Source organism: Schistocerca piceifrons, chromosome 9, assembly GCF_021461385.2.
Source record: "Schistocerca piceifrons isolate TAMUIC-IGC-003096 chromosome 9, iqSchPice1.1, whole genome shotgun sequence".
Taxonomy (NCBI): Eukaryota; Metazoa; Arthropoda; class Insecta; order Orthoptera; family Acrididae; genus Schistocerca; species Schistocerca piceifrons.
The window spans coordinates 56,281,383-56,308,563 of record NC_060146.1 but is presented as its reverse complement, the minus strand read 5'-3'; the positions used below and the strand labels follow the sequence as shown (position 1 = coordinate 56,308,563).

The 27,181-nt window shown below is 41.7% G+C and overlaps 1 protein-coding gene across 1 annotated transcript in view; it reads left to right on the top strand.

Moving 5' to 3' along the window:
• Positions 1-27,181, top strand: part of LOC124716700 (pecanex-like protein 1) — a 296,058-nt gene that overhangs the window by 181,692 nt on the left and 87,185 nt on the right. Inside the window, exons 19-21 of the mRNA XM_047243242.1 lie at positions 5,390-5,809; positions 12,613-12,759; positions 18,226-18,501. Of these exons, the coding sequence (XP_047099198.1) occupies positions 5,390-5,809; positions 12,613-12,759; positions 18,226-18,501 (843 nt within the window). The remainder of the gene's footprint in view (positions 1-5,389; positions 5,810-12,612; positions 12,760-18,225; positions 18,502-27,181) is intronic.

Here is a 27,181-nt window from a genome sequence, read left to right as displayed (position 1 = left end):
AATTGAAAGTGGTTGCCTGAGCTGATGGTGGTGGGGAGGGGGTAGTGGACAGCCACACAGCTAGATGAAGAGTGTGAAGAGGGTACAGCAGAAAGAGATGTAGGAAGAAGGAGAGGGTGGGGACTGAAGGGGAAGCAAGAGGAGGGTGAAAAGGAGAGAATGTTAATGTGAAGGGGGAGAGAAGGGAAAGGGTTTGAAAAGGGGGGAGAGGGGAGGGAGGGAGAGGATGTGTTGCAGATACAATTCCCATCTTTTTAGTTCAGAGAAACTTGTGCTGGAAGGGAGCACCCAAATGGCGCTTGCAGTAAATCTGCTGTTGACATCATCTGCACTGAGATCTGCAGCATATTTGGCAACTAGAATTCTGTACAGTACTTGCAGCATAGCTGATATACAATGTGTCTGCTTTCACACATGGTCCCGTCTTTTATTGGGTTGAAAATAACTGTGACTGGACTGCGGCAGGAGGTGACGGGTTAGTGTACAAGACTGGTCTTGCACCTGGGCCAACCTCGAGGGAATGACCCGAGGACACAAGATTGGAAGTAGGATTGGAATAAGGATTGACAATGGTATTGTGAAGGTCGGGTGGGTGGTGGAGGTCTACGTTGGGGGATGTGAGAAGGATTTTGGGTAGGATGTCTGTCATCTCTGGGCACAGCGAGAGGTAGTCGAAGGCTTTGTGAAGGATGTGGTTGAGCTCTTCGGGGGCAGGGTATACTGGGTGATCAGAGGAGTGCTGGTCAGTCGCTGGTTGACAGGTTTACTGGTGTCAGAGGAGCAGATGGCGTGGGATATTTGTTTATGAATGAAGCTGTATAGGATATTGTTTGTCAGCAAACACTGTGGTAAGGTGATTGGTATATTTTGACAACTCTTGCATTCCACTGCAGATTTGATGTCCTCGGGTGGAGAGGCTGTGAGGAAGAGACTTTCTGCCATGGGAAGAGTGACAGCTGTCAAAGTGGAGGTACCGTTGGTGGTTGGTGTGCTTGTTATGAACAGACAAACCGTCTTAGAGGTGGAGATCGATATCTAGGAAGATGATGAGTTGAGACAAACCAGATGAAGTGAGTTGGGAATAGGTGTTCATGAAATGGAATAAAGAGGAACGACTGCCCTTTCCAAGAGTCCAGGTCATGAAAATGTCACCAGTGAATCTGAAACCAAACAAGAGGTAGATTAGATAGGAAGGATGGATCCAGATGGCTCATAAATAAGCTGACATAGGATGGTGCCATGTGAGTATATGTGACAGAACCATGGATTTATTTGTAGCTATCACCTTTAAAAGTGAAATAATTGTGGGTCAGGGTGTGGTTGGCTAGGAGGTTAGGAAAGAGGTGAAGGGTTTGGTACAAGGAAGAGGTTGGAAAAGATGGTGGTCAATGGTTGTGAGGCTGCATCCACGTTGACCAACAAGGAGACTGTGGTAATGGGACGAGCTGTGGAGAGGCACAGTTGGGTGGTCTTTGTCAACAAAGATGAGGTTCATTCTGTGGGAGTGCTGTACCCAGCCACAAAGGGACAACCATTAGGGAGATCTGTGGGTTTGGGTTTCTGGAGCAGATAAAAGCTATTAGTGCACAGGGTTTCTGGTATGAGGAGGGAGATTGATTCAGGAATCAGGTTTTGAGATGGCCCCAATGCCTTGAGAAACTGCTTAAGCTCATGTTGGACTTCTGGGATGGGATCATGGTTGTAGGGTTTGTTGCAGAGATGTCAGAAAGTTGGTAGAGACCCTCTGCCACGTAGTCACTATATTATATGACCATTGTGAAGGGGCTTTTGTCTGTGGGAGGGATGATACAGTCTGGGTTGGTTTTCGGGTTAGGGAGCTATTTGTACCAGAGGAATGATGTTGGACTCAGCGAGGCCTGATTAGAAGTGGGGAACTCCTGAAAGAATACCAGGGGATGACTGGGTGGAAGGGAGGTTAGAACTGTTTTGAGCAATGTTCTGTATGGGATGTTGGTTGGCTATTGTCAGTGGGGTGTGTTGTGGAATGTCCTTTACAAGTCTAGCATGGCTGAAATTAGATTTGGGGCTAAAGGTGAGGCTTTTAGAATGTACTGAGACTTCTACAGGGGACAGAGTTTTGCTAGAAAGATTGACGGGGATATTATGGGTTGACTGCCCATGGAGTAGTGTATTTCATGGATAGTGGAGGGAGTTCTTAGGGATGTAGAAGGCAGAGTAAGTCAGCGAGGCATGATCAGGAAGCTATGAGGGGTTGACAGGTGGCGTGGATCGGAGTGGTAGCCTTTTTTTTTGCTATAGGTAGTTCCATGTGGGCACAAGGTAGGAGTAGCTGGGACAGCTTTCTAAGATGGTGCTGGAAAATGCTGTTGCAGGTGGCTAGTGTGAGTTTTGAATGTAGATACAGTAGAGAAGAAGGAAGAGTTAAAATATTAAGGAATAAAGGGCAAGAGAGTTTTTATTACAGTGATGGCATTCAGGAAGTTGTTGTCACAGAGTAAAAGGATTTTGTGAAATGAGTAGAGGCTGTAAAATATGGTTTGAGATTGGCCTGTGTGATTATGGAGGACCAGATTGGCGAGGGTTAGGGACTGATGGAATCGGAAAAGATGAAGGTTTTTGCAGCAGGATGGATGACAACCTGAGATGCCAATTTCATTGGGAAGCCCATTAGGTGGAATACCATGTGCCAGATAGGATTTTAAAGAGAGTATGCATGACTGGAGTTTTGGAAGGAAAAAGGAGTGTTTTTTGGAGTTGGAAAAGGTAAAATGTGCAGCAATTCATTGTGGGATGATGGGGGGACAAAGGAAGTAAGTGAAAATTTATTTAAAAAAGGTAAAAAATAATGTGAAAATTTATGATTGAAGACAGCTATGTCTGAAGTTCAGAAAATGTTTTAAAGAACCAGGAAGTAATGGATGTGCTCATCAATAACTAACTTTAATCAGAAATTGATATGCATGACAGTGAGAAACCTGAGTGAGTGTAAATAAACACATGTGATTGTACAGTGAGACCGTAAAATACACATGTGATTGGCTAACAGTGGGCAGCACAAGTCATTAGAGCAGATTATGTTAAAAACCACACTGCAGTTTAATGCTCAAAAAGAAGGGGTGTTGCAGTGAGAGCAGGGAGTTGTAGCATGGCATTATTTAGTATAGTAGGCTGTTACTATCGCGGGCATTCAAATGGCATGTTAGTGGGTGGCTAGTGTGAGTTTTGAATGTAGATACAATAGAGAAGAAGGAAGAATTAAAATATTAAGGAATAAACAATGGATAACTAGTTGTAGATGAGTAAAGACAGACATTAACAAAGATAAAAGGATATGGGAAGGAATAGAGCCAAATTGGCAATCTATACAATAATTGAAAGTCCTGGACAAAGCAATATGTAAACTAAGGGAAAGGCAACCAGGCACAGAAACACACAACAGAAATCATCATTCACACTAGCTTTCAATCATTAACTCTTTTTTTCTAGAAATAGTACACACATTCACGCACACACAATGCCACACACACACCCAAATGCACACTACTGTGGCAAAGGCAAGACTGATTATTGATGCTCAGTTATTGAAAGCAGTAGGATGAACTGATGGAAGGAGGAAGTGGCAGGGAAGGATGAAAGACGGGTAGCAGAAACGAGGCAGGTCTCTGGACAGATAGCTCCGTGGTCGCACAGCAAAACGGAAAGAGCATGGAGGGCACAGCAAAGAGTTGTAAGGAGAGGGAGGGGGGTAAACTGAAGGGGGAAAAAGATAGCAGTGGAAGGAGAGAAAGGTGCAGATGAAGAGGCAGAAGGAGAAGGAAGAGAGAAGGGTAGACTGCCTTACAGCTTGGCTATTTGTGGATGCAGCATCTACAGTGGAAAGCAGAAGTTGTTGAAATATAATGATAACCTTACCAGAGCCTTTAACGGCAGACAGTATCCTATCCAGCTGATTCATAAACAGATTTTCCATGTCAAATATTCTTCTGACACCAGTAGAACTGTCAACCAGCAATCGACCAGCACTGAGCTGTGCAAATGGGAATTCTCTCTCCAACACACCCAGTGCTCTCACAATCCCCCTGGCCTAAACCTCCACTAACCTGTTTCCACTCCCCCACCATGCCTTTTCCGTTCTCTCTCCTGTCCACACCACTTCATCTCTGCCAAGATTGTACACTGCCTTCTCCCACCACTCCTGCCCCCATGCAGGCATTCTCTCCCTCTCCATCCCCCCCCCCCCCCCCACCTACCTTTACCCCTTTTCAACATCCCTTTTATCTCTCTCTCTCCACCCATCCTTTCTCTCCTGTTCCCCCTTCTCCTCTTTCCCTTCAGTTTACCCCCTCTCCCTCTGTCTAATTACTTTTTGCTATGCCCTGTGTACTCTTTTCATCTTGTTGTGCAGCTGCGGAGCCATCTGTCCAAAGACCTTCCTCTTTCCTGCTACACCCTTCTTGCATCCTTCCCTACTCGCTTCCCACCCCAATCAGCTCAGCTAACTGATTTCAGCTATTAAATATCAATAATTAGTCTTGCAGTCTCCACGGGAGTGTGCATTTGGGTGCCTGTAGGTTTGTGTGTGTGTGTGTGTGTGTGTGTGTGTGTGTGTGTGTGTGTGTGGTGTGTGTGCGTGTGTGTGAGTGAGTGAATAGAATTAGTTTAGCTCTTTTACACTAATGCTGCATTAGTTATTATATACCCTATTTTTACTATTAATTTTTTTTGTGGCAAAACAGCATTAATATTACCAAATTTTAAATATGTTACATTGCTTTCATCTTCTCGTATATTGTGTATTGTTTAGTTTATATCACGGTTTTTAACAGTCGCACAAGTGATGTCAGTTATGTAACATTGATTGGAATACGAAATTAATTTTGTCTTTTATATTAATGTTACAAATTATGTTGAATTTAGTATTTACTCCTTGTACACAATGGACTGCCTGTGACGTCTGTATTATCATCAGACATTGTTTGTTAGGCTGTTACTAGATTCAAGTTTTAAATAAAGGAAAATTCTCTAAAAAAAATTGTGTATTTTTTGGCAAAACCATGAGACAATGCAAAGACTGAAGAGAGAAATTAAGAATATTAAGTAAATGTGTATATAGTTATATATTAGTTTTACGTATCGTGTACTGCAACACTATGTTATATTTGTAGTTACATTACAGTTTATTTGCGTTAAATATTTTTATATTGCCACTTGTTGTCTGACATTGAGGTTATACCTCGAAACACATTACAATGTGAAACAGAAATACCTGGTTATAAACCAGTTCCCAGTCGTCCCAGAGAACTGGTTGGGGGGGGGGGGGGGGAAGGGGGGGTGTCGTGTCCTAAGGAATAAATGTTTGTGTCAGTGGTCATAGGACAGTTGCCTAAAGCTGTGCCACATATTGCAGGTGACAACATTTGCCATGTACCTGCTGGAGCAGCTGGACATGCACGTGTTTGGTGGGAACGCATGTACCAGCCTCGGTGCGGCCGCGTACTGCGTGCTGCGCTCGGTTGTTGGCGTGGCGGTGCCTGCCGGCTTCGCGTACGGCGCCCTGACGGAGGAGGCGGGTGCACGCCACATGCTGTTTTCCATCTTCTGCGGCCTGCTGGTAGCTGTCGCATACCACCTCTCACGCCAGGCGTCGGACCCAGCCCCACTGTGGGTAGTAGTGGAGAGTGCGCTGTGGCCACCGGCAGACCTGATGGCAGTGCCGGGGGGTGGGGACGCCCTGCCGTCGTCACGGCAGGCTCACGGCAGTAGCGTGCGGAACCGCAGCAGGAAGCACAAACACCGCAGCACTGGCGACAGTACTCGAAAAAAGAAGGTATATCTGTCTGTCGTAAGAATTTCGGGTATGTCCTACTTCCACTGTGATAGGGGAAACACTGAAGCTACCTTACTAATTATTACCAATTTTTAGCTGATGATGTCCGAGCAGTGTGCTTGGGTGGGGTGGCTGATCTGTTTACAGCATCATGATGGTCGCATCCGTGTTTGGTGACATCGCGGTGAACACACATTGGAAGCATGTATTCATCATCGCCATACTGGCATATCACCCGGCGTGATGGTATGGGGTGCCATTGGTTACACGTCTCGATCACCTCTTGTTCCCATTGATGGCACTTTGAATAGTGGACATTACATTTCAGATGTGTTACGACCCGTAGCTCTACCCTTCATTTGATCCCTGCGAAACCCTACATTTCAGCAGGATAATGCACGACTGCATGTTGCAGGTCCTGTACAGGCCTTTCTGGTTTCAGAAAATGTTCAGCTGCTGCCCTGGCCAGCACATTCTCCAGATCTCTCACCAATTGAAAACGTCTGGTCAATGGTGGCCGAGCAAGTGGCTCGTCACAATACGCCAGTCACTACTCTTGATGAACTGTGGTATCATGTTGAAGCTGCATGGGCAGCTGTACGTGTACACGCCATCCAAGCTCAGTTTGACACATTGCCCAGGCATATCAAGGCCGTTATTACAGCCAGTGGGTACTGATTTCTCAGGATCTACGCACCCAAATTGCGTGAAAATGTAATCACATGTCAGTTCTAGTATAATATATTTGTCCGATGAATACCCATGTATCATCTGCATTTCTTCTTGGTGTAGCAATTTTAATGGTTAGTAGTGTAGGTTAGGAGGCACGCTTGGATTGCCTAATGGTTAAGAAGACTGCTGGCAAAAAGCAGAGAATGTGGATTTGCCAGTGTGGCACAAATTTTCATTTATCATTACAGTTTCATTCTATCTGATGTACTTTTTAAGTTTGGGATTAGGTATTTCTACTCAACATCAAAATTGCACCTGGTGGGTGAGATAACGACTTTAATTTTCCTGTGATCATGTGTTTCTTACCACGTTAGTTGCTATTTTCAGTGGGTTGTTAATTCAATTTATTGTGTGAAAATTATCAAAGTATAACTAGTTTTAAAATTCGTCATTCAGTTATTCTTAAAACTACAGTGCTGGCTGTTAAAATTTCAAAACCGTGATGACAGCATACAACAAGCAAGAAATGGACATAAAGTTCACTATAGGCTCAGATATACAAATGATTATTATTACACCGCATCCACAGAAAGTACTTAGCAGTAATGTAATCTACATTTTGTATATAATGATCAATTTCACAGCTGGTTTCGCATTAAAAATCACATTTGAATTTGTTCTGTTTGTGAGAATATCATGTTCAGCCAAGTGTAAGAAAGAGAAGGAATTAGGCAGCCAGACCATTGCACCTCACTAAGACTGTGGTTTATTGTTCAACAATATTGCTGTTTTACATCTATGTTACTAAAGTGCTACCCCAGAATCTGGATCCAGTACCAGTTGCAATGTACGGGCAATGAAAATACAATTTTCACATAATTATTGGTCCAGTTTAAAAATTTAAAATGTGTCATTAAGACATATGATCTTCTGTTAAAAGTTCATACAAAGAGACAAGTATTAGTTAGAAAAGTTGTTTGTCTCGATGCAGCATAACTGATGAAGTGCAAATACACGGACTTCATTCTTCCCATATTTGAGAATTGGGAACACTTAGCGACTTCCAACAAAGTTTACATACAATTTCAACCTTTATGGAACTTTTTCTCCATGACATCTTCAACAGAATGATGAAAGGGTATGTATATGTTTTACTAAATGCTTTACTACTATCTCTACTACTAAATGTACCTGCGAAATTGTATCATTGTACAAAACACAGTTCAGGAAATAGGATGTCGTAAACATTTAGATGTGTGAAAAACTAGTTTTTGCTTAAAATGGTGCAAAAATTACCCAGTTTGTATTAGTCCAGTGTTTCTTAATGAGAGCACTTAGTGAGTTCCAACAAACTTTTGGCATAATTTCAGACTTTTCCTAAACTTTTTCCACTTTCATCCTTAAAAAATAACATTTAACACATTACCTCAGTTGTGAAGTAATCAGATGTTGGAAGCTGTTTGATACATGGGAGTTAGATTCTTTAAAGAATTGGGGGTTTACTGGTTAGTCAGAAAACCACAGCTGTAATACAAATATGAAGTTAGTAGGTTCAGGATGGCCACACTCAGCACCACGCTGGAAATCAGTTGCCCCACACATTTAATACCCAAGAGGACATACATATTGCTCAGGACTGAGCAGGATCGCATGCCTCATAACATCCCTCAATCCAGTAAATGGACTCATTTGCTGCAAGACAAGTAATCACAGAAAGAGTACAGTGACATACGGAGACCACGGACGGTCTGTGCGGTGGCGGTGGTTGTGGTTTCTATCGATGCAGCAGCAGAGTAAGTGCACTGGCAGTATCGTGCTTGATGACAACACCGCCCACTCACGAGAGAAGTAACACATTATCTGAGTCTGTTTAGAGCTTCAGGGTGGGTGTATCTTTGTGTGGATGCTTTGAGGAGAATGAGTGTGATCAGACTTCATTCCTCATTGTCATACTAGCCCAGCAGCTTGCGTCAGGTACACAAGACGATCACTTCTCGTTCACAGTGCTGGTAATTTTGACAGGGCCTGTAACATTTTCTACATATTATGGCCAATGGCTGTGCCTTACCTTTGGTGTCTCCTTGACATCTTTCAACTAGGTAGTATGGGACCACATGTTACCTGTCCTGTCTTGACCTCCCTCAGTACTGAGCGATTTTGACTTTCAGTCCGGCTGTATGTAACAAAACTTTATTATTAACAATGTAATGAAAGACAGATTGCTACTTACCGTAAAGAAGACACGTCAAGTTGCAGACAGGCACAATTAAGACACTTACATATAGCTTTCAGCTTTAGTTTTTGTTATTAGCATCAATTGTTGAATGTCTACGCCGTAGTTTTAGTACAATTTTTTTGGTGTGCCCCCTGTCCCTGAGTTATGTAAGTTATGACATAAATAAATCATTTATTCATTTATTTAAGCTGATGTGATTGGGACTATCAGGCCCCCTCTCTTTTTGGGCCAGGCTTTCACACAAATGGTACCTTTTTTACATCACATTTACCTAAGAAATAGCAACATTAATACAACAAATAGTATTAAAATGATTAGAGAAACTATAGTGACAAGTGAGTTACTAATACTGGCTATGAACGAATCAGTTAGTACTGGCAGTAATTGTCCTACTACTGCTGCTGCTGCTGCCACTAATAGTGATGATGATGATGATGATGATGATGATGATGATGATAATAATGCAATAATGATAGTTACAGGTATAAAAAGAATTTATAGTTGTACAAAGTAGGTGTTATGTGATTCAATTCACAATTCTGCTCCACACATTTTTTACTTGGATAATAAAAATGGCCTTTTATTTTATCTTTTTCACAACTGCACAGTTTCAACTGTGAAGATATTCTCGAGTGTATGGTGAAACCTATTAAATGGAGATAAAAGTATGGGCCCAGATACCTCAGTCAGTAGAACATTAGGCTTTGAACGTATGGGGCGAATATTTTAATACTCTCATAGTGGCTCATGTTGTAACAATGGGCATCTCTGGGACCTAATAGGTGGATACGTCACAGAAATGGTGAATGAAATCTTAAATTGGACAGCAGTACCAGCCTCCTTTCTCGAAGGGGCAGTAATCCTTCTCTCAAAAAATCAGGCAGCGAAACACATCAAGGAGTTCAGGTCCATAACACTGTTGAATGCAGCCTACAAGATTGCCGTGAAATGCCTTGCAAATATCAAGACAGCTTTAACAAAGACGATTAGTCAATGGCAAACGTGAGCAGTAATCGGCAGAAGCATATTTGTCGCCACCTGCGCACACGTATACAAAGACATGATTGTGCACGCCACCACCAACAGAACAACTGCAGCAATAATCTCTGTTAACTTTCACAAGGCTTTCGACAGGATCAGCCACTGATACCTCCTGCAAACGTTGACGAAACTCGGATTTGGACAGAAATTTACCCTTATTATTAATAAGAACTTTCTAATGAATGCCATATCAGTAATAACCATGAGTGGATGGACAACAAAAAGAATCAAACTAGGGAAGTCTGTAAGACAAGGCTGCCCGTTGTCCATGGCGCTTTTTGCAGCAGCACTTGACCCCATGCAATGGAAACTGGCTGTCAGCCTTAATGGATACCAAATCGGAGCACAGAAGGTCACATGCATGGCCTATGCCGACGATGTGGGAATTTTTGTCAAAAACGTGCAGGACATAGACGAAAATAGAAAGCATTGGGAGCAAGATTGAATTCCAGGAAAACTGTGGTGCTCCCCATTGGCAGTGGGAGTCTGACAACCAACAGACAGTGGTATTGAATGACCAATACTCGTAAAACACTAGGCATACAAGTACAGAAATGCCCACCAAAGATGTCTGCACAAAACTGGCGAACAACCCTACCTACAATATGCCAGGACTGACTCGAACAGAAATCTAACATTGGGACAAAGAGTCAAACTCATCAGCACAATGATCCGGTCGAAAGCCTGGTAACACAATGATCCTGTCGAAAGCTTGGTATGTGGCCCAGATATTGTGTGCATCAACAGAGACTGCACGAGCGATACTATGGCCCATCTGCTACGTGCTGTGGAGGTGGCATATATTCAAAGTATCACAGGTGATGTGTTCACTGAGTAAGGAGGGCGGAGGGCTGTGTTTGGAAGATGTAAAGACAAAGTGTGCAGCGCTGTTGCTCCAAATGGAGAACAAGAATGGAGACAGCATCATGACCTGCCTAATAAATACCTACAGGCCACGATCAGAGGAAGCGCCGGTAGGCACCAGGCACATCCCCTTCAAGATGCGACACATCAGGCAACTGATACTCAATAAGAGCTTTGCAGTCCCCACCGTGGCAAACCCACAACTATGGACGGCTAAACACATCTATGATGCACTAAGAGGGCAAACGTGCAAAACAAGGATCGAGACAATTTTTCCAGACCACGAATGGCCAGTCGTCTGGAAAAACATCTCAGAATGAGCGGTACAGGAGAACGCCAGATCTACATGGTACAAGGTAGTGCACAACACTGTACTGACTCATGAGAGGCTGGCCTGAACCCATATCAAAGAATTGCCCAACTGTGAAATTTTTAATGAAAAAGATACCACAGAGCACCAATTCCTTTGCAGGGCAAGTAGCAATATATGGGTGACAAGCAAAAGAATGATAGCTCACATAAACAGGAGCGACCCAAGCAACAGTCAAATCACGGCACTTGCCGTCTGTGATGAAAAACCGTCCCCAAGACTGAAATGCATGGCCATGATTTGGATACTCACCATGACTGCACACGCAGTCATTGCCAAAAAATGATCAGACAGTGTGCAGTTCGTTATGGACTTGTGGGAAGAACACAAGAAGGCAAAACTACACACCAAATACTGCGAGACCCTCCACAGTCTCCTGGAGATCCCGCTGAGCGCCGAACTTCAGGACGCCCTTTCTGCCACCACGTGACGTGACCGCCCCTGCCCTCACAACCTCCCAAGCCATCGCCACCGCTGCCAACACCCTCCCACACCCCTCAAGCATAAACAGGGATGCGTGTGTCCCAAAGTGAAAAGAAGTGACAGTGAAAAGTGCTCTTTTTTCCTCTCTTGATTTAAAGTTTCTGACATGTGAAGGTCTCCCAACAGTGCCATCACAACCCTTGTTTTCAGTGTATTTTATCAATCAATAGGAGTGCCAAACAGTGAGTACGTCAACATCATTACAGTTTAACAGTGCAACCAAATAGTGTTACATGGTCAAATATGCCATATCCTCCACCACAAATAGCTTCATCACTCTCCTTTCAGTCCCCTTGACTCATCGACCAACATCCTTATCTAATCAGTTCGACATTGGAGCTGTCCACTGCTTCCTGGTGTGTTGTTCTTCATTCGATCTGACTAAATCCACCACGGTCTGTTTCATGGCCCATTGTAAGGTGTTTTCTCTTTTACTTCCCAGTGCTTAGACAAAAATAAGTAAACAGTTAACATGAAACATGATTTTAAATGCTGAAACATTTTTTAACTTACACAAACCAGGAAATATCCTGCATCCATGTGTTATCAACCCTATGTTATTACCTGCCCGCTAACTCAACTTATGCAGGCTTCAAAATACAAAAAAGTACACAACATAAAACATCAATATAACCAAACTAGTATTAAATGAAAAGACTGTAGATAGTTTATATCTCCACTCTTTTCTGTAACCTAGCCCATTTTCATTCAATATTTTCTGATTCCTTTCTATTAAAATGTGTAAATGTAATGTATCTGGCCTTGGAGAAACTTAAATTAACATAGTAAACAACGAAGCAAGTACTGACGAACTCAGCCTGAGATACACTGGCAAAATACAGAGACAAATTGAAACAGTTACCTAGACAGTAACGAAAAAAAAGAACAGATTGTCTTACTGAAAAGTGTAACACATAAACTGTTTTGTAAAATGAATTTTGTCAAATAAAGGTCTATACATGGTTTTTTTATTTATTTATAATAAAGAAAAAAGAGGTCCTGGAAATATTCATACTGCTGTCAAATCTGGTGATACATTGTTAACATGCAATCGGGTGGCTACATCTTAAAATAATCAACATGACATCAAAAGCTTCTTTTTTCACAGGGAGACTTTAAAATTGTTCTCTCTGACAGCTTGCACAGGAAGGTGCCGACCCTGAGTCAGGAGTGCCGACGACGTCTGCAACGGGTGGCCAGTCGTCTGCGTCTGCTCCGCCACCACCGCTGTCCCCTCCTGAACCTCCAGACACAGACCCTCTTCCAAAGGAGCTGACACGCACGGTCTGTGGAGGTCTTTACCGTCACATCTGTTGCCCTTGTGTTTAGAGGCAAACATCGTACCTTATAGTCTACTTTGCTATCCTTGCAACTGTGATTCATTTCAGTTCTTGTGCTTTGTGTTCCTAAACTATGATCTAGTTTAAATTAGTACCTAGTCGTTCTCTGCCTGTAGCTGTGAGTAGGACTGATGTTGAATTGGGTGTTAGTGCTGGTGACATCTTAATGCTTGGTAGACAGTCATACAAAAATAAAAAGGATAAAACCCCAAGCTTTTGATTACTCCCTCCATCATTGTCACAGCAGCTAAGTCTGACTGTTGTGAAACTTTTGAGGCTCCCACTCTTATGGCCAAAGGACAGCATCTGATTGGCTACATTACATCATGGAGATGACTCGTGCTGAGGGGTTGCTCTCTATGTCCACAGATTGTTTACGCTTGCTCTCCAGCATTACTTGCAGTACCAACACTTAGGACAGTTGGTAAGCTGTGAAGAATCTTCTTCTGTGCTCTTTCTTCATCAAGTCTTCACTTCCACCTATTGCTATGTGCCTAGTCTCTGTCTCTGCTGACATTGTTATCACACAGTCTAATTTCCCTAATCAGTCCGAATAATTCCAAACACAAGCACAGATCTCATCTGTTTAAACGAAATCTTGTATTTATTTATTTATTTGTCTGTACTTGAGCAACTCCGATTTTTAAGAATTTCTGTATTTAAGATGATTTTAATGTTCACCACAGTTATCAGCAGTAGTCTGTACAGACCAATCCAAGTAACTGCTGCCAAAATATTGTAAATCCCTGGTACTGTCAGGCTGAGAATATCTGCATCAGGTTGCTATATTTTGTGAATTTTCCTGGGTAGCTTGAATCGGCCCAGTCTTTGCCCACCCAGGAGAATGAAACAGATGGGAACTGATGAAGATAATATCGGCCTGAAAGTATCAGATGATTATTATATTCCTAGACTTGAGGACAATATTATGGTAATGGAAGAGGATGTAGATGAAGATGAAATGGGAGATATGATACTGCGTGAAGAGTTTGACAGAGCACTGAAAGACCTAAGCCAAAACAAGGCCCCCGGAGTAGACAACATTCCATTAGAACTACTGACAGCCTTGGGAGAGCCAGTCCTGACAAAACTCTACCATCTGGTGAGCAAGATGTATGAGACAGGCAAAATACCCTCAGACTGCAAGAAGAACATAATAATTCCAATCCCAAAGAAATCAGGTGTCGACAGATGTGAAAATTACCGAACTATCAGTTTAATAAGTCACAGCTGCAAAATACTAACGCGAATTCTTTACAGACAAATGGAAAAACTGGTAGAAGCGGACCTCGGGGAAGATCAGTTTGGATTCTGTAGAAATGTTGGAACATGTGAGGCAATACTGACCCTAACACTTATCTTAGAAGAAAGATTAAGGAAAGGCAAACCTACATTTCTAGCATTAGTAGACTTATAGAAAGCTTTTGACAATGTTGACTGGAATACTCTCTGTCAAATTCTGAAGGTGGCAGGGGTAAAATACAGGGAGCGAAAGGCTATTTACAATTTGTACAGAAAGCAGATGGCAGTTATAAGAGTTGAGGGGCATGAAATGGAAGCAGTGGTTGGAAAGGGAGTGAGACAGAGTTGTAGCCTCTCCCCGATATTATTCAATCCCTATATTGAGCAAGCAGTAAAGGAAACGTATTAAAATCCATGGAGAAGAAATAAAAACTTTGAGGTTCGCCGATGACATTGTAATTCTGTCAGAGACAGCAAGGGACTTGGAAAGGCAGTTGAATGGAATGGACAGTGTCTTGAAAGGAGGGTATGAGATGAACATCGACAAAAGCAAAACGAGGATAATGGAATGTAGTCGAATTAAGTCGGGTGATGCTGAGGGAATTAGATTAGGAAATAAGACACTTAAAGTAGTTTAGGAGTTTTGCTATTTGGGTAGCAAAATAACTGATGATGGTCGAAGTAGAGAGGATATAAAATGTAGACTGGCAATGGCAAGGTAAGCGTTTTTGAAGAAGAAAAATTTGTTAACATCGAGTATAGATTTAAATGTCAGAAAGTCGTTTCTGAAAGTATTTGTATGGAGTGTAGCCATGTATGGAAGTGAAACGTGGACGATAAATAGTTTAGACAAGAAGAGAATAGAAGCTTTCGAAATGTGGTGCTACAGAAGAATGCTGAAGATTAGATGGGTAGATCACATAACTAATGATGAGGTATTGAATAGAATTGGGGAGAAGAGGAGCTTGTGGCACAACTTGACTAGAAGAAGGGATCGGTTGGTAGGACATGTTCTGAGACATCGAGGGATCACCAATTTAGTGCTGGAGGGCAGTGTGGAGGGTAAAAATCAGAGGGAGACCAAGAGATGAATACACTAAGCAGATTCAGAAGGATGTGGGCTGCAGTAGGTACTGGGAGATGAAGAAGCTTGCACAGGATAGAGTAGCATGGAGAGCTGCATCAAACCAGTCTCAGGACTGAAGGCCACAACAACAACAACGAGTGTGGTAGTAGTTGTGTGTGGGCAGTCTATATGGACTATTGCTGATCACTGAATTGAAATGTGAACATCACCATCACCTTAAATATAGAAATTTTGTAAAATCAGTGGTGTTTGAGAACACCCTGTTAAGCAAACAGGATTATGTTTGAACTTCGAGAGTCTTAACTCACTGCACATCAAACTGCTGGGTAACTGTGATTATGGAACCCGTGGAAATTAGCCTATGTGATAACAACTTCAAAAGAGGCACCAGTATGCACATGTTACTGGATGGAAGTGTACATTTGATAAAGGAGGATCACAGAGAGGGGAGAGAGGTTCTCATCTGATGTAAGTGTGGTGCTGTGAGCAACACTGAACAGTGAGTTCAGTTGTAAACTATGGACATTGAGGATGCCACCTCAGCATGCGCCATCTTCGTGACATAATGTAGCTAATCAGATGCCAACAGGTGGGTATAAAAATGAAAACCTCACCAGTTTCACGGAAGTCAGGCTTAGCCCCTGACTATGATGGCGGAGGCATTAGTTGAAAGCTTGGTGTTTTATCCAAGTTTGATGTGACAAGTTAACAGAGTATTTTTTTTATCCAATGGCTCTGTCATGAAATACTTTGTAGCCTTATTTAATATAAAGAGTTTGTTCTCATGTCCTGTTATTACGACTCTAAATATTTATACCAAATGAAAGTGCTGGCAGGTCGACAGACACACAAACAAACACAAACATACACACAAAATTCAAGCTTTCGCAACAAACTGTTGCCTCATCAGGAAAGAGGGAAGGAGAGGGAAAGACGAAAGGATGTGGGTTTTAAGGGAGAGGGTAAGGAGTCATTCCAATCCCGGGAGCGGAAAGACTTACCTTAGGGGGAAAAAAGGACGGGTATACACTCGCACACACGCACATATCCATCCACACATATATATCCTTTTTTCCCCTAAGGTAAGTCTTTCCGCTCCCGGGATTGGAATGACTCCTTACCCTCTCCCTTAAAACCCACATCCTTTCGTCTTTCCCTCTCCTTCCCTCTTTCCTGATGAGGCAACAGTTTGTTGCGAAAGCTTGAATTTTGTGTGTATGTTTGTGTTTGTTTGTGTGTCTGTCGACCTGCCAGCACTTTCATTTGGTAAGTCACATCATCTTTGTTTTTAGATATATATTTCCTACGTGGAATGTTTCCCTCTATTATAACCATAAATATTTATACCATTTGACATACCATATAAATGGTGTTGACTGATATTGTATGGCCAGATGCTGCATATTATGATATTGACATATGCTATGGCACGCAATGTGACGTACTACCAAAGGATAATAATGGTACCTTTTCCATTGACATTATACTTGGTACAACTTTTCATGGTGTAAATTTCAATTTTGTAGGCACTAATGCTAGAATTTGTGTGTTTATTGCAGATTCACTTGAAATTTGCTATGGAATTGAAATTGCAGTAGTTTCCAAACCGAATACAAGAAGTCATATGATAAGTGTCATCATCATCGGTGACATAATTCATTTTTACTCATCTCCATCTTTATAATGTCCACCCAGGATGTTCTTGGTCTCCTTAGACACCAAGTGCCTTCAGCTTCCCTCTCCAGTTTACTTGAGCTCTCCTCATCGGTTCTGTATCTGAGCCTATTCTGAATTGCTCTGGTAGTGCTGTAGTAATCTCTGCCACATATCTTACATTTTCGTTTCTTAATTTGTTCAATTTTGTTTACTGTATTGCGAACCTTGAGAACTTTGTCTCCAATGCCTATCGTTGTGATGAGTCACTCTTAGTGAGGATGCACGTTTCTTTTGAAAATTTAAGGTTTAGTTTGAAGTAGGTGCTGTACTTTACTGATTTTGTGTTTCATAGTACCTAGGGATCCCACAGAAATGGTCTAACATGTAGGTAAAAACCACAAATTTTTCTGACAGTTAAAAATGGTAGTCATAATGTTCGAATTGTCACCTCTATAGAATAAAACTGTGACTAACAAAACTGGTAACAGTTTAGCCCTTCTTTACATATCCAAACTTCAGCATGGCAAATTTTTCCAATGGTTGATGACTTGTAGACTTTGATTGTAGAAATCTGCAGTTTAGCTATTCAGGAAATGTCCCTCCTTGAAAATCACATTGTCTTCATTCTGGAATTGCTTCCTATGCTGCGGTTTCTTCATCTGAGGAAAGAGGAAGAAGCCAGTGGGTGCATTGTCAAGAGAATACAGGGCGTGAAGCAAAGTGTGATATCCCAAACGAGCATTACAAGTGGGAACAGTCACGGAATAGGTGTGTGCAGTCACAGAACTGTGCTGGTGATGACCTGTGTCATGTTCAGAATGTCTTGTATAATGTTGAAAATGATCCGTGACTGATTTTCACTTTCCCCGCTATCACCTCAATCGCAATACACCAAATTCGAGTAGTAGGGCCTGTGTTCTGTTGGGATTCCCAGTCCTTAGATTGATGGTCTACCATTTTGTTCTTTATTGTTTGGATTGGTCTGACAACACCAGAAGCATCTACACCACATTACCACTGTTTACTATGACAGTGCATTGTTGCCATACATTACCATAAACTCAACACAGATTGTTGCAGTGTTCATCAAATACATTTCTATTTTTTACTATTTGTTTCCTCCTCTAGAAGTTCACTACGCTACTGTGGCTTTGAATGTGTGACAGGATTGCAAACGTATAGCTATAAACACTGAAAAATTATTAGATGATAATTAGAACTTTATAACTACTGTTCACATTTGCAACATCTTTTACGGCTAAATTGTCTCGAGAAATTACTCTTCTGTGATAGGTAAAGTTTTCCACATTTTCCAGGGGATAATTACTTAGCACGACATTTGCCAGTTTTTCCGTTTAGACCGTAGTTTTGTACTGCCAGTGATACACCGGCACGGGGGTCGTGACAGAGCGACGGGTGCCACAGGTGCGAGCGCGACTGCGCTCGGACGGGCTGGTGTGCCCGGCGGCAGCACTGCTGGTATGTGGCGTGCACGCCAGCACGGCGTTCTCGGCGCTGCAGCCCGACCTGCAGCCGGCGCTGTGGGCGGCGGCGTGTGCGCTGGGCCTGCTGCTGCACTACGTAGTTCCGCAGCTCCGCAAGCAGCTGCCCTGGCTGTGCGTTGCCCGCCCCATCCTGCGCGCCCACGAGCATGGCCAGTTCGAGGTGCGCCAGCCGGCGAAGCTCATGTGGTTTGAGAAGGTACGTTTCTCTTGCACTCTGTTTGTTGCCTGCAGTATAGCTATACTGTACCCCTGCACGAAGTGAGGCACTGTGGGGACACTAGACTTGTGTTCAGAAGGAGTGTAGTTTGGATCTCCCTCCGCTCATTATGTGGTTTTCCTTAATCTCCTAATGCAAGTATTAAGATTTTACTATGGAGCACAAACGCTATTTTCGTACTAATTTTCCACTCGGCCTTGTTTTTTGTTTACTTTATTTGAAATTAATTTCAAAGCCTTTTACATTTCCATGCTGAGGCCCTTAGGCACACTCATTGAAATGGTATATGCATGTGTAGCTATCCCACAGCATTCTCTAATTTCATAAATACACCTGTGAACCCAAACCTTATGACCACCTGCATAATGGCTTGTTGGTCATCTTTGGAACGCAATGCACTGGTGATTTTGCACGGTGTGGATTCGACAACTCCTTGGTAGCTTCCTGTAGGTATCTGGCGTCAGATGGTTATGAACAGGTCACACAATTCCTGTAAATTAAGAGCAGGTGTTTGTTGGCAAGGTGCTGATACCTGATAGCATCCAAGGTATAGATCATTGTGTTGAGAGTAGATGAATTTGGTGGCCAATACAACGTTGTCACGCTCCTGAGATCATTGTAACACAGTCAGTCGTCCTGCCAGAAGATGCCATTGCTGTCGGTGTAGATGTTGAGCGTAAAGAGATGCAGTAGATCCACTGTGATATTTGTGTAGTGACACTGCCGTCAGTTATTACCGATGGTCCCACGGCTGATCAGGTGGAAACACCCTATAGGATAATTCTGAGCACAATGGGCTGTGTCTATGATACATTGTGCATTTGGGGCACTCGTTCACCTGAATGATAGTGTACCTTGACAAACCATTGATCTTATGTAACAAGAAACTTGATTCATCCACCCAGGCAACAAATTTTCATTGATTCTCAGTCCAGTCGTGATGTGTACCTATGATGACTGTAATCGCAGTTGACGGGTTCGTGTACACATAAGGGTTGTCTGCTGTGGAGCCTATGTTCGTCAGTCTGTGCTGAACAGTGTACTCTGAAACAGTTGAGTATGCCTCAGCATTGTATACTATTGTCATATCTGCCACACATTTCTGCCTGTCCTGCTTTAAAGCATGGACAAGTCCCTGACCTACAAGTTCCATTACGAGGTGTGGACATCCAACATCTCGTCACCTTCTTGTGCTTTGACTGCCCTTTGACGACAGTAACACTGAACAGCCAACCGACATTGCTGTTTCCCAGATGCCCATTTCCAAGTGTCTGGACATACTAGTCTGCATCATTTCTGACGGATGCCTACAATGTGGCATTTAATCTCTCAGTGGACAAAGGTCGTAATGTTTTGCTCATCAGTGTATAAAAATGTTTTTACATTCACCACATTAGAGGATGCTGTGGTACAGCAAAAGGACATACCTGCATGTGTATACAGTTTTGATAATTTTGTTTAAGTGTCTGAAGATGAAAATGAAGGTGTAAAAGGGTTTCAGATCAATAAAAAATTAAATAAATAACAAATGCTTCCACAAACTGCCTCCACTCCTTCCTGTTTTGTGCCCGGTTCCTCCAGGTGTCTTCAGTTCCCGGGGCTGCTAGGTCCTTCACCACGTCGTCCATCCAGCGCTGCCTTGGTCGTCCAGTGGGGTGTTTGGTGTTCGGTTTCCCCTTAGTGCCATCTTCGCATGTCTTCCATCAGGCATATGGGCTACATGGCCCACCCATTGTATTCTTTTGCTCTTTATCTTCTGTAGGATAGTTGGTTGTCGCATCAGAAGGTAGAAGGTAGATTTCCTCGTTTTTCCTCCTCCTCCAGTCTCCGTCATCTAAAAGTGGTCCCCATATCTTCCTCATTACTCTTCTTTCAAATATTGATAGTTTTTCCTTTTCTCATTTAGTCATGCTCCATGTTTCTGAATCGTACATTACTGCGGGGTGTTGCAGATTTTCATCTCACTGTTCACTGAGATCGATTTAAAGCCAACCTTCTCTCTGATGGAATACATGCATTTCACTCCCACTGCTATTCCTTCCTTAATGTCCATTTTTATGTTGTTGTCTGTGGTAAACCAAGATCGCAAGTATTTGAACTGGTGTACTCTCTTTAACCTCTTGCCATCTATGTCAACTAACCTCTTGCCATCTATGTCAACAAATTCTTCCTGCTCTTGTCTTCTTCCTAATTGCATGAATTCTGTTTTGTTTCTATTCACTTTGAGCCCTACCTTCTGTGCATAATTGTCTATTTTCTGGTACATTCCTTTCACCTCGTGCTTTGATTCATTTAGTAGTACTACGTCATCTGCATATGCGAGACAATTGAAGTTATCATCCATCTCTACTCCAACCCACTCCTGTTGCCTACACTCTTTTATTACTTTCTCTAAGATGGCACTGAACAGAACACTCTTACTTTTCATGTTGTTTTACTCCTTTAGTGCCGTACATTTCTCGAGATACGAAGTGAGAACAGTCACTAATTTTTACGTTAAACTGTGATATTTTTGCTTTCTGTTTGTCATTTTGTTTAAAATATCTTTCGACAGTTTTATGCCGAAACATACTACTTATGTAAAACTAAGTTATTTAAACCATTGTCTCTTTGAAAATTGGATAAAAGCACAAACATGAACCCATGTTCATACATAGTAGTTATTACAATAATGACCATTTTTATTTGCACAACTTGATTTTCTGAAAGCAGTGAAAATCTCACTGCATATTTTTTAATATACCGTGTAATCTCAGTTTCTGGTTGCACGTTTCCAACTAATTTTATACCTATAAGATGTGGGGCTATGAAAAGAGTTTAAGAAGCTACATAATTTTGTAATTGATTGCTATAAAGATTGACTTATTCAGTTTTCATAAAGCTCTGGCTCTTTGTTAAAACGTATACAGCAGCCAATTAGAAATGCAGTGATTTAAATTTCATTAAAATACTTGGCGTCTTGTACAGAGTTGTGCTGCTTGTTTGCTAGCGTGTAACAGAAGTGGTTTCTCCCAAGTAAGAAAAGTAGACATGTACCACTCTTCAAGTGTCCTCCTTATTTCCTGTATGAATCTTACTCGATAAGGGTCCGAGACTAATGAGAAATGCCCAGGAATTGATTAATTGAGGTTTCTGTAAGCTACCCATTTCTCCCACGAACTCTGACTTTGTTACCTTCATTTTTCAGTTACCCTAGACACATAGTAAACATCGTCAGTTTTATATTTCTCATTCATTTGAAATAAAATTCCTTTAACTCATTTAAGAACATTCATGGAGGTGCTAGCCAGTACACAGACATGCTGGCCAATACCTACCTTGAGCAAGCAAAATGTGTAATTCTGCTAATAGACACACATAAAAGTGATATATTTTCAAGCTTTCAGAAGTTTCCTGCTTGGAGAGGATAGAGGGATGGATTGGGGAAGGCTAAAAAGGAGGACAGGCCAGTCAGATCCGAGGGTGAGACTCTTTTTGCACCAAACCTCTGTTCTCAGTCATTTAATGTTCTAAAAACAACTGAACACAATAAAAGGAGATGCTTTTCTTAGTAATATGTGCTGCCTACCTTGCTCGTTAACACTCGGGCACCCAGACTTTGCCTGCACCCTCAAATGCCCAGAGGAGTCATTTTGACCCCTACCATTTAAAAAACGTTTTCTGAACTATTATTTGAAATTTTAAGCATTTATTATATTTTAATGTTGACAAGATCTGTAGCCACTTCAGATATAAAGTTCTGAGTAAAAAGAACATACACAAATTATTATTTATTGACATATAAACAAATTTCACTGAAGCTGGTAACACCCAAACAGGTGTAAGCAAGTGACAGGCTTTTCTTTGCTCAAAATTCACAAAAAATTGAACTTTTCATGTGTACAGAAATTTCAGCTATTTCATTGTTTTACGCAATTGACACATTTGTATTCAGTTTTCTTTGTACATTTTCCACAAACCCATGGTCTTACAAACACTGCACTTGGAAATAGTTCTATTACATTTGCAGAATTTGAGAACTTGACATTTATGGCGCTTCTGTGGCATTTCGTCTTCATCTTCATTTTCATTCTTTTTATATCTGTCTGTGGTCGTGCAAGGAAAGTGACTCTTCACATACGCAGAGCGTAGTTCATCTGCAGGATGCTGAATAAAATGTCTTCTTTTGATCTTCTTCCCAGTAACAGCCCTAAATACTACATACGCATTTATTCCTGCTAGGTCAAGGATACTGTAGAAGGAGTGCACTGGCCATCTTCTTGAGGAAGCCTTGACTGAATACTGTCTCACCATTTTGTCTACTATATCAACCCCAAATTTTGTTTTTGGTAATAACATACTGTTTATGGAGTTTTTTTTCTCATTTGTATTTATGGTAACACTAAGATGAAGGCAAGACATTACTAGCACACTTTTTGATTTCTTTCCTTGATAGACTGTCAAGGAGATATCATCATGTTTTAAAACTTTTGTGGATTACAAAGGACTCTTGAAGGACTTCAGATAATGTGGTATTTCTCCTCTTGCTCTATTTACTTTTCCTACAATGGAGATTGATTTTTCTTCCAATTTTTTGGCTAATTTGAGTGAAGTGAAGTGTTTGTCTGTTGTGACATTTCTGTCTCTGCCCAGAAATGGTTCCATAAGACGCATCACTACATCATCTGAAACCCTTCTGTCCTGGGATCGTGCAGAATCCTTACCAAGATAAGGGAAACCATTGAGTATATACTTGCTTTCAACATCTACAGCTAAGCAGTATTTTTGCCTATACTTGTCAGGCTTTGAAGCCATGAATTGTGTGAACCGGCACCTAGTTTTACTTGGGAAGAGCTGATCATCTATTGTTATGTCATTTCCTGCTTTGTAACACATTGTACAGTTTCCTATGAATTTGTTCCAGACAGCAGAAACCAGTGCAAACTTATCATATTGTAATCGTACAGAGCGTGCAAACTTCTCGTGGAACCTCGGGAATCTCATAATTTCACAGAATATATTTCTACTTGTGGTTTCCACACAAAATTGTATGCCCCAGGAATCTGACTATAAGCTGTGAAGGTCTGTACTTCAGCAACCACTCACATCACAAGCATAAATAATTGCAATAAATGCTTCTAGTTCTTCCGTGGTCATTGACCAGGTGTCATTTTTTAGTACTCTGTGTGCCTCTGTTATAGTACATTTCAAGATATGTTTGATTATAGAATTGTCTATGAACAAGTGCCAAGCACTTGATACAAGTTCATCACTTACATTTCTTTTTGCATGTGGTGTGGATCCAGGAGATTCTCTCAAAATATTGTGATTAGGAAGATACCCGCCTTGTGAATTAGGCACTGCTTCTATCCAGACTGTTCCATTAGGAGCAACTTCTTTATGTCTTTCGTCAGACAGTGAGAAGCAGTCACTTGTTCTACACTCCAAGGAACGGGATTATCTCCTCTCATGTTACATGATTCTTCTTTATCTATAAAGCATGAATAATAGAACAAATGTAAGAAAGCCACCATAAAATCTAGATTAAGTACAGTAACATTATATGTAGATAAGAATACGATGATTATAAATCAGCAGCAATAATAATAATATACTTACTAGACTGTAAACTTCCATTATCTGTATATGAAGAATCAGAATTATTAGTATTAGATGATTCATCTTCTCTCCATGTCTGCAGTAAAAACCCTTCCTCTTCATCGTTGGTAAAAAATTTCGCCACCATCTAAATCACACTCCATAACTCTTTGTAATGCTACAAAAATCTCTCCATTTCTTAAATACTATTTCCCATTCATTTCAGTCTTCAGCTTATAAGCACCTTTCTTACAAGGTTATGACGAACAATGGTGAACCAAGTCCATTGTTGTCATTTCATATTGCAATAATATGAACGAAAGTAAATTATTACTCTACAGAGTAAAGTAGCCGAGGCTTAAGAATGTATTAGATAAGTGTATGGCATAATTATAAACAAAATTATAGATTTTTTCTAAAGGGGTCAATATGACCCTTTTGGGAGTGAAAGGTAAAACAGGAAAAAAGTTATAATCAATTACGCAAAATGCACTGTTTTTTAATATAATGAAAGTACATGCCAAATAAATAAACATCACGAAAGTAAACATTGCTTGAATCATTCTTCAAAACATAGCTAGCACTTAAAAACCGAAAAGGATCATTTTGGCCCCTCTGGGCATTCGAGCGTTAATCAATCAAATACAAATACATTTATAATTTATAATTGTAACACTGAAGACGAGGGTAGACAAAGCTGAAAGGGAACGTGTAAGAGAGAGTAGGCTGTAGATGGTACATTGGTAAGCACAATGCCAGCTTTACTCCTCTCTCTTCCCTTATCTCTGGACTGAAACTGGCACATTGCTTACTATTACCAATGTATCATCTCTGACCTAACCTCTCTGAGGCCTCCATTCATCTTTGTCTACCCTAGTCTTCGCTACATGTGGGTCCCTAACATCCTGTGGTCTGAGTTACCTGCCCTTCCATTTTCGCCTTAGCCAACCTATTCCTCTCTCCTCCTAGAGGAAGGAACTGTTAGCTCCTGTTGGGGCCTAGTAGCTAAATGATACTGTCAGTCTAGCCCAATATCCCCAGTAGCACAACATATACACTATGTGATCAAAAGTATCTAGGCACCCCCAAAAACATACATTTTTCATATTAGGTGCATTGTGCTGCCACCTACTGCCAAGTAGTCCATATTGGCGACCTCAGTAGTGATTAGACATCACAAGAGAGCAGAACGGGGCGCTCTGTGGAACTCACAGACTTTGAACGTGGTCAGGTGATTGGGTGTCACTTGTGTCATACGTCTGTTCATGAGATTTCCACACTCCTAAACCTCCCTAGGTCCACTGTTTCTGATGTGATAGTGAAGTGGAAACATGAAGGGACACGTATAGCACAAAACCTACAGGCCAACCGTGACTGCTAACTGACAGAGACCGCCAACAGTTGAAGAGGGTCATAATGTGTAATAGGCAGACATCTATCCAGACCCTCACACAGAAATTCCAAACTGCATCAGGATCCACTGCAAGTACTATGACAGGTAGGCAGGAGGTGAGAAAACTTGGATTTCATGGTCGAGCGGCTGCTCATAAACCACACACCACACCGGTAAATGTCAAACGACACCTCACTTGGTGTAAGGAGCGTAAACATTGGTCGATTGAACAGTGGAGAAACATCGTGTGGAGTGACGAATCACAGCACACAATGTGGCAGTCCGATGACAGGGTGTGGGTATGGCAAATGCCTGGTGAACGTCATATGCCAGCATGTGTAGTGCCAACAGTAAAATTCGGAGGTAGTGGTGTTATGGTGTGGTCGTGTTTTTCATGTAGGGGGCTTGCACCCCTTGTTGTTTTGCATGGCACTATCACAGCACAGACCTGCATTGATGTTTTAAGCATCTTCTTGCTTCCTATTGTTGAAGAGCAATTTGGGGGTGGCGATTGCATCTTTCAACATGATCGAGCACCTGTTCATAATGCACGGCCTGTGGCGGAGTGGTTACGTGACAATAACTAATGTCCCTTTAATAACTGGCCTGCACAGAGACTTGATCTGAATCCTGTAGAACACCTTTGGAATATTTTGGAATGCTGACTTCGTACTAGGCCTCACCGTCCGACGTCAGTGCCTCTCCTCAGTGCAGCACTCCGTGAAGAATCTGATTGAATGTATGCCTAAAAGAGTGGAAGCTGTCATCAAGGCTAAGGGTGGGCTAACACTATATTGAATTCCTGTATTACCGATGGAGGGTGCCATGAACTTGTTAGTCATTTTCAGTCAGGTGTCTGGATACTTCTGATCACATGTGTATTTCTTGCTACGTTTCACGTCAGGGTGGCAGTATATGCGCACACGCAAATATCTAAATATGTAATTGCTTGACAGGGTGGCACTAGAAAGTACGAGGTCCATTCATAAAATTCGAGAACATTTATTATTTTGCACCAATGGTGTTTTAGAGTGATATGCATTTGACATCCCTGCATACACCTGTGCTTAATGTGTAACTGCTGGAAGTTTCATTTTTGTATATCTGTTAGTTATTGTTCAGTGTACTGTTGAGTAGAACATTGTATCACACAGTTTGTAAATTTCGATATGGCAGAATTAGAGGAACAGTGCATCTGAATCAAATTTTATGTGAAACCCAAGATGATCTTTACAGAGAAACACCAAATGTTGCAAGAAGCCTTTGGTGATGAGTGCTTCAGCTGTTCTCAGCATTATGAATGGTTCACACAGTTTAAAAATGGTCGGATATAAGCTAAAGATGACTCTTGTTCAGGACATTTCTGGCCGTTTCTCTCTGATCAATGGCTCTTGCATCACAATAACGCACCTGCATGTTCATTCCTATTTGGTGCATGACTATTACACAAAAACAAAGATCATTGTGCTGCTTCATCTTCCGTACTCTGCTGATCTGTTCCCTGCAGACTCTTTTATTTCTGAATTTGAAAACCCCATGGAAAGGATGAAGATTTGCAACAAGAGAGGAGATAAATGAAAATTTGCTGATGCGACTTTATGGAATCCAGCAAGGTACCAAGACTGCTTCTGGAAGTAGAAACAGTGTTCAGAGCTCTGTATCAGTTGCAGAGAAGAGTATTTTGAAGTA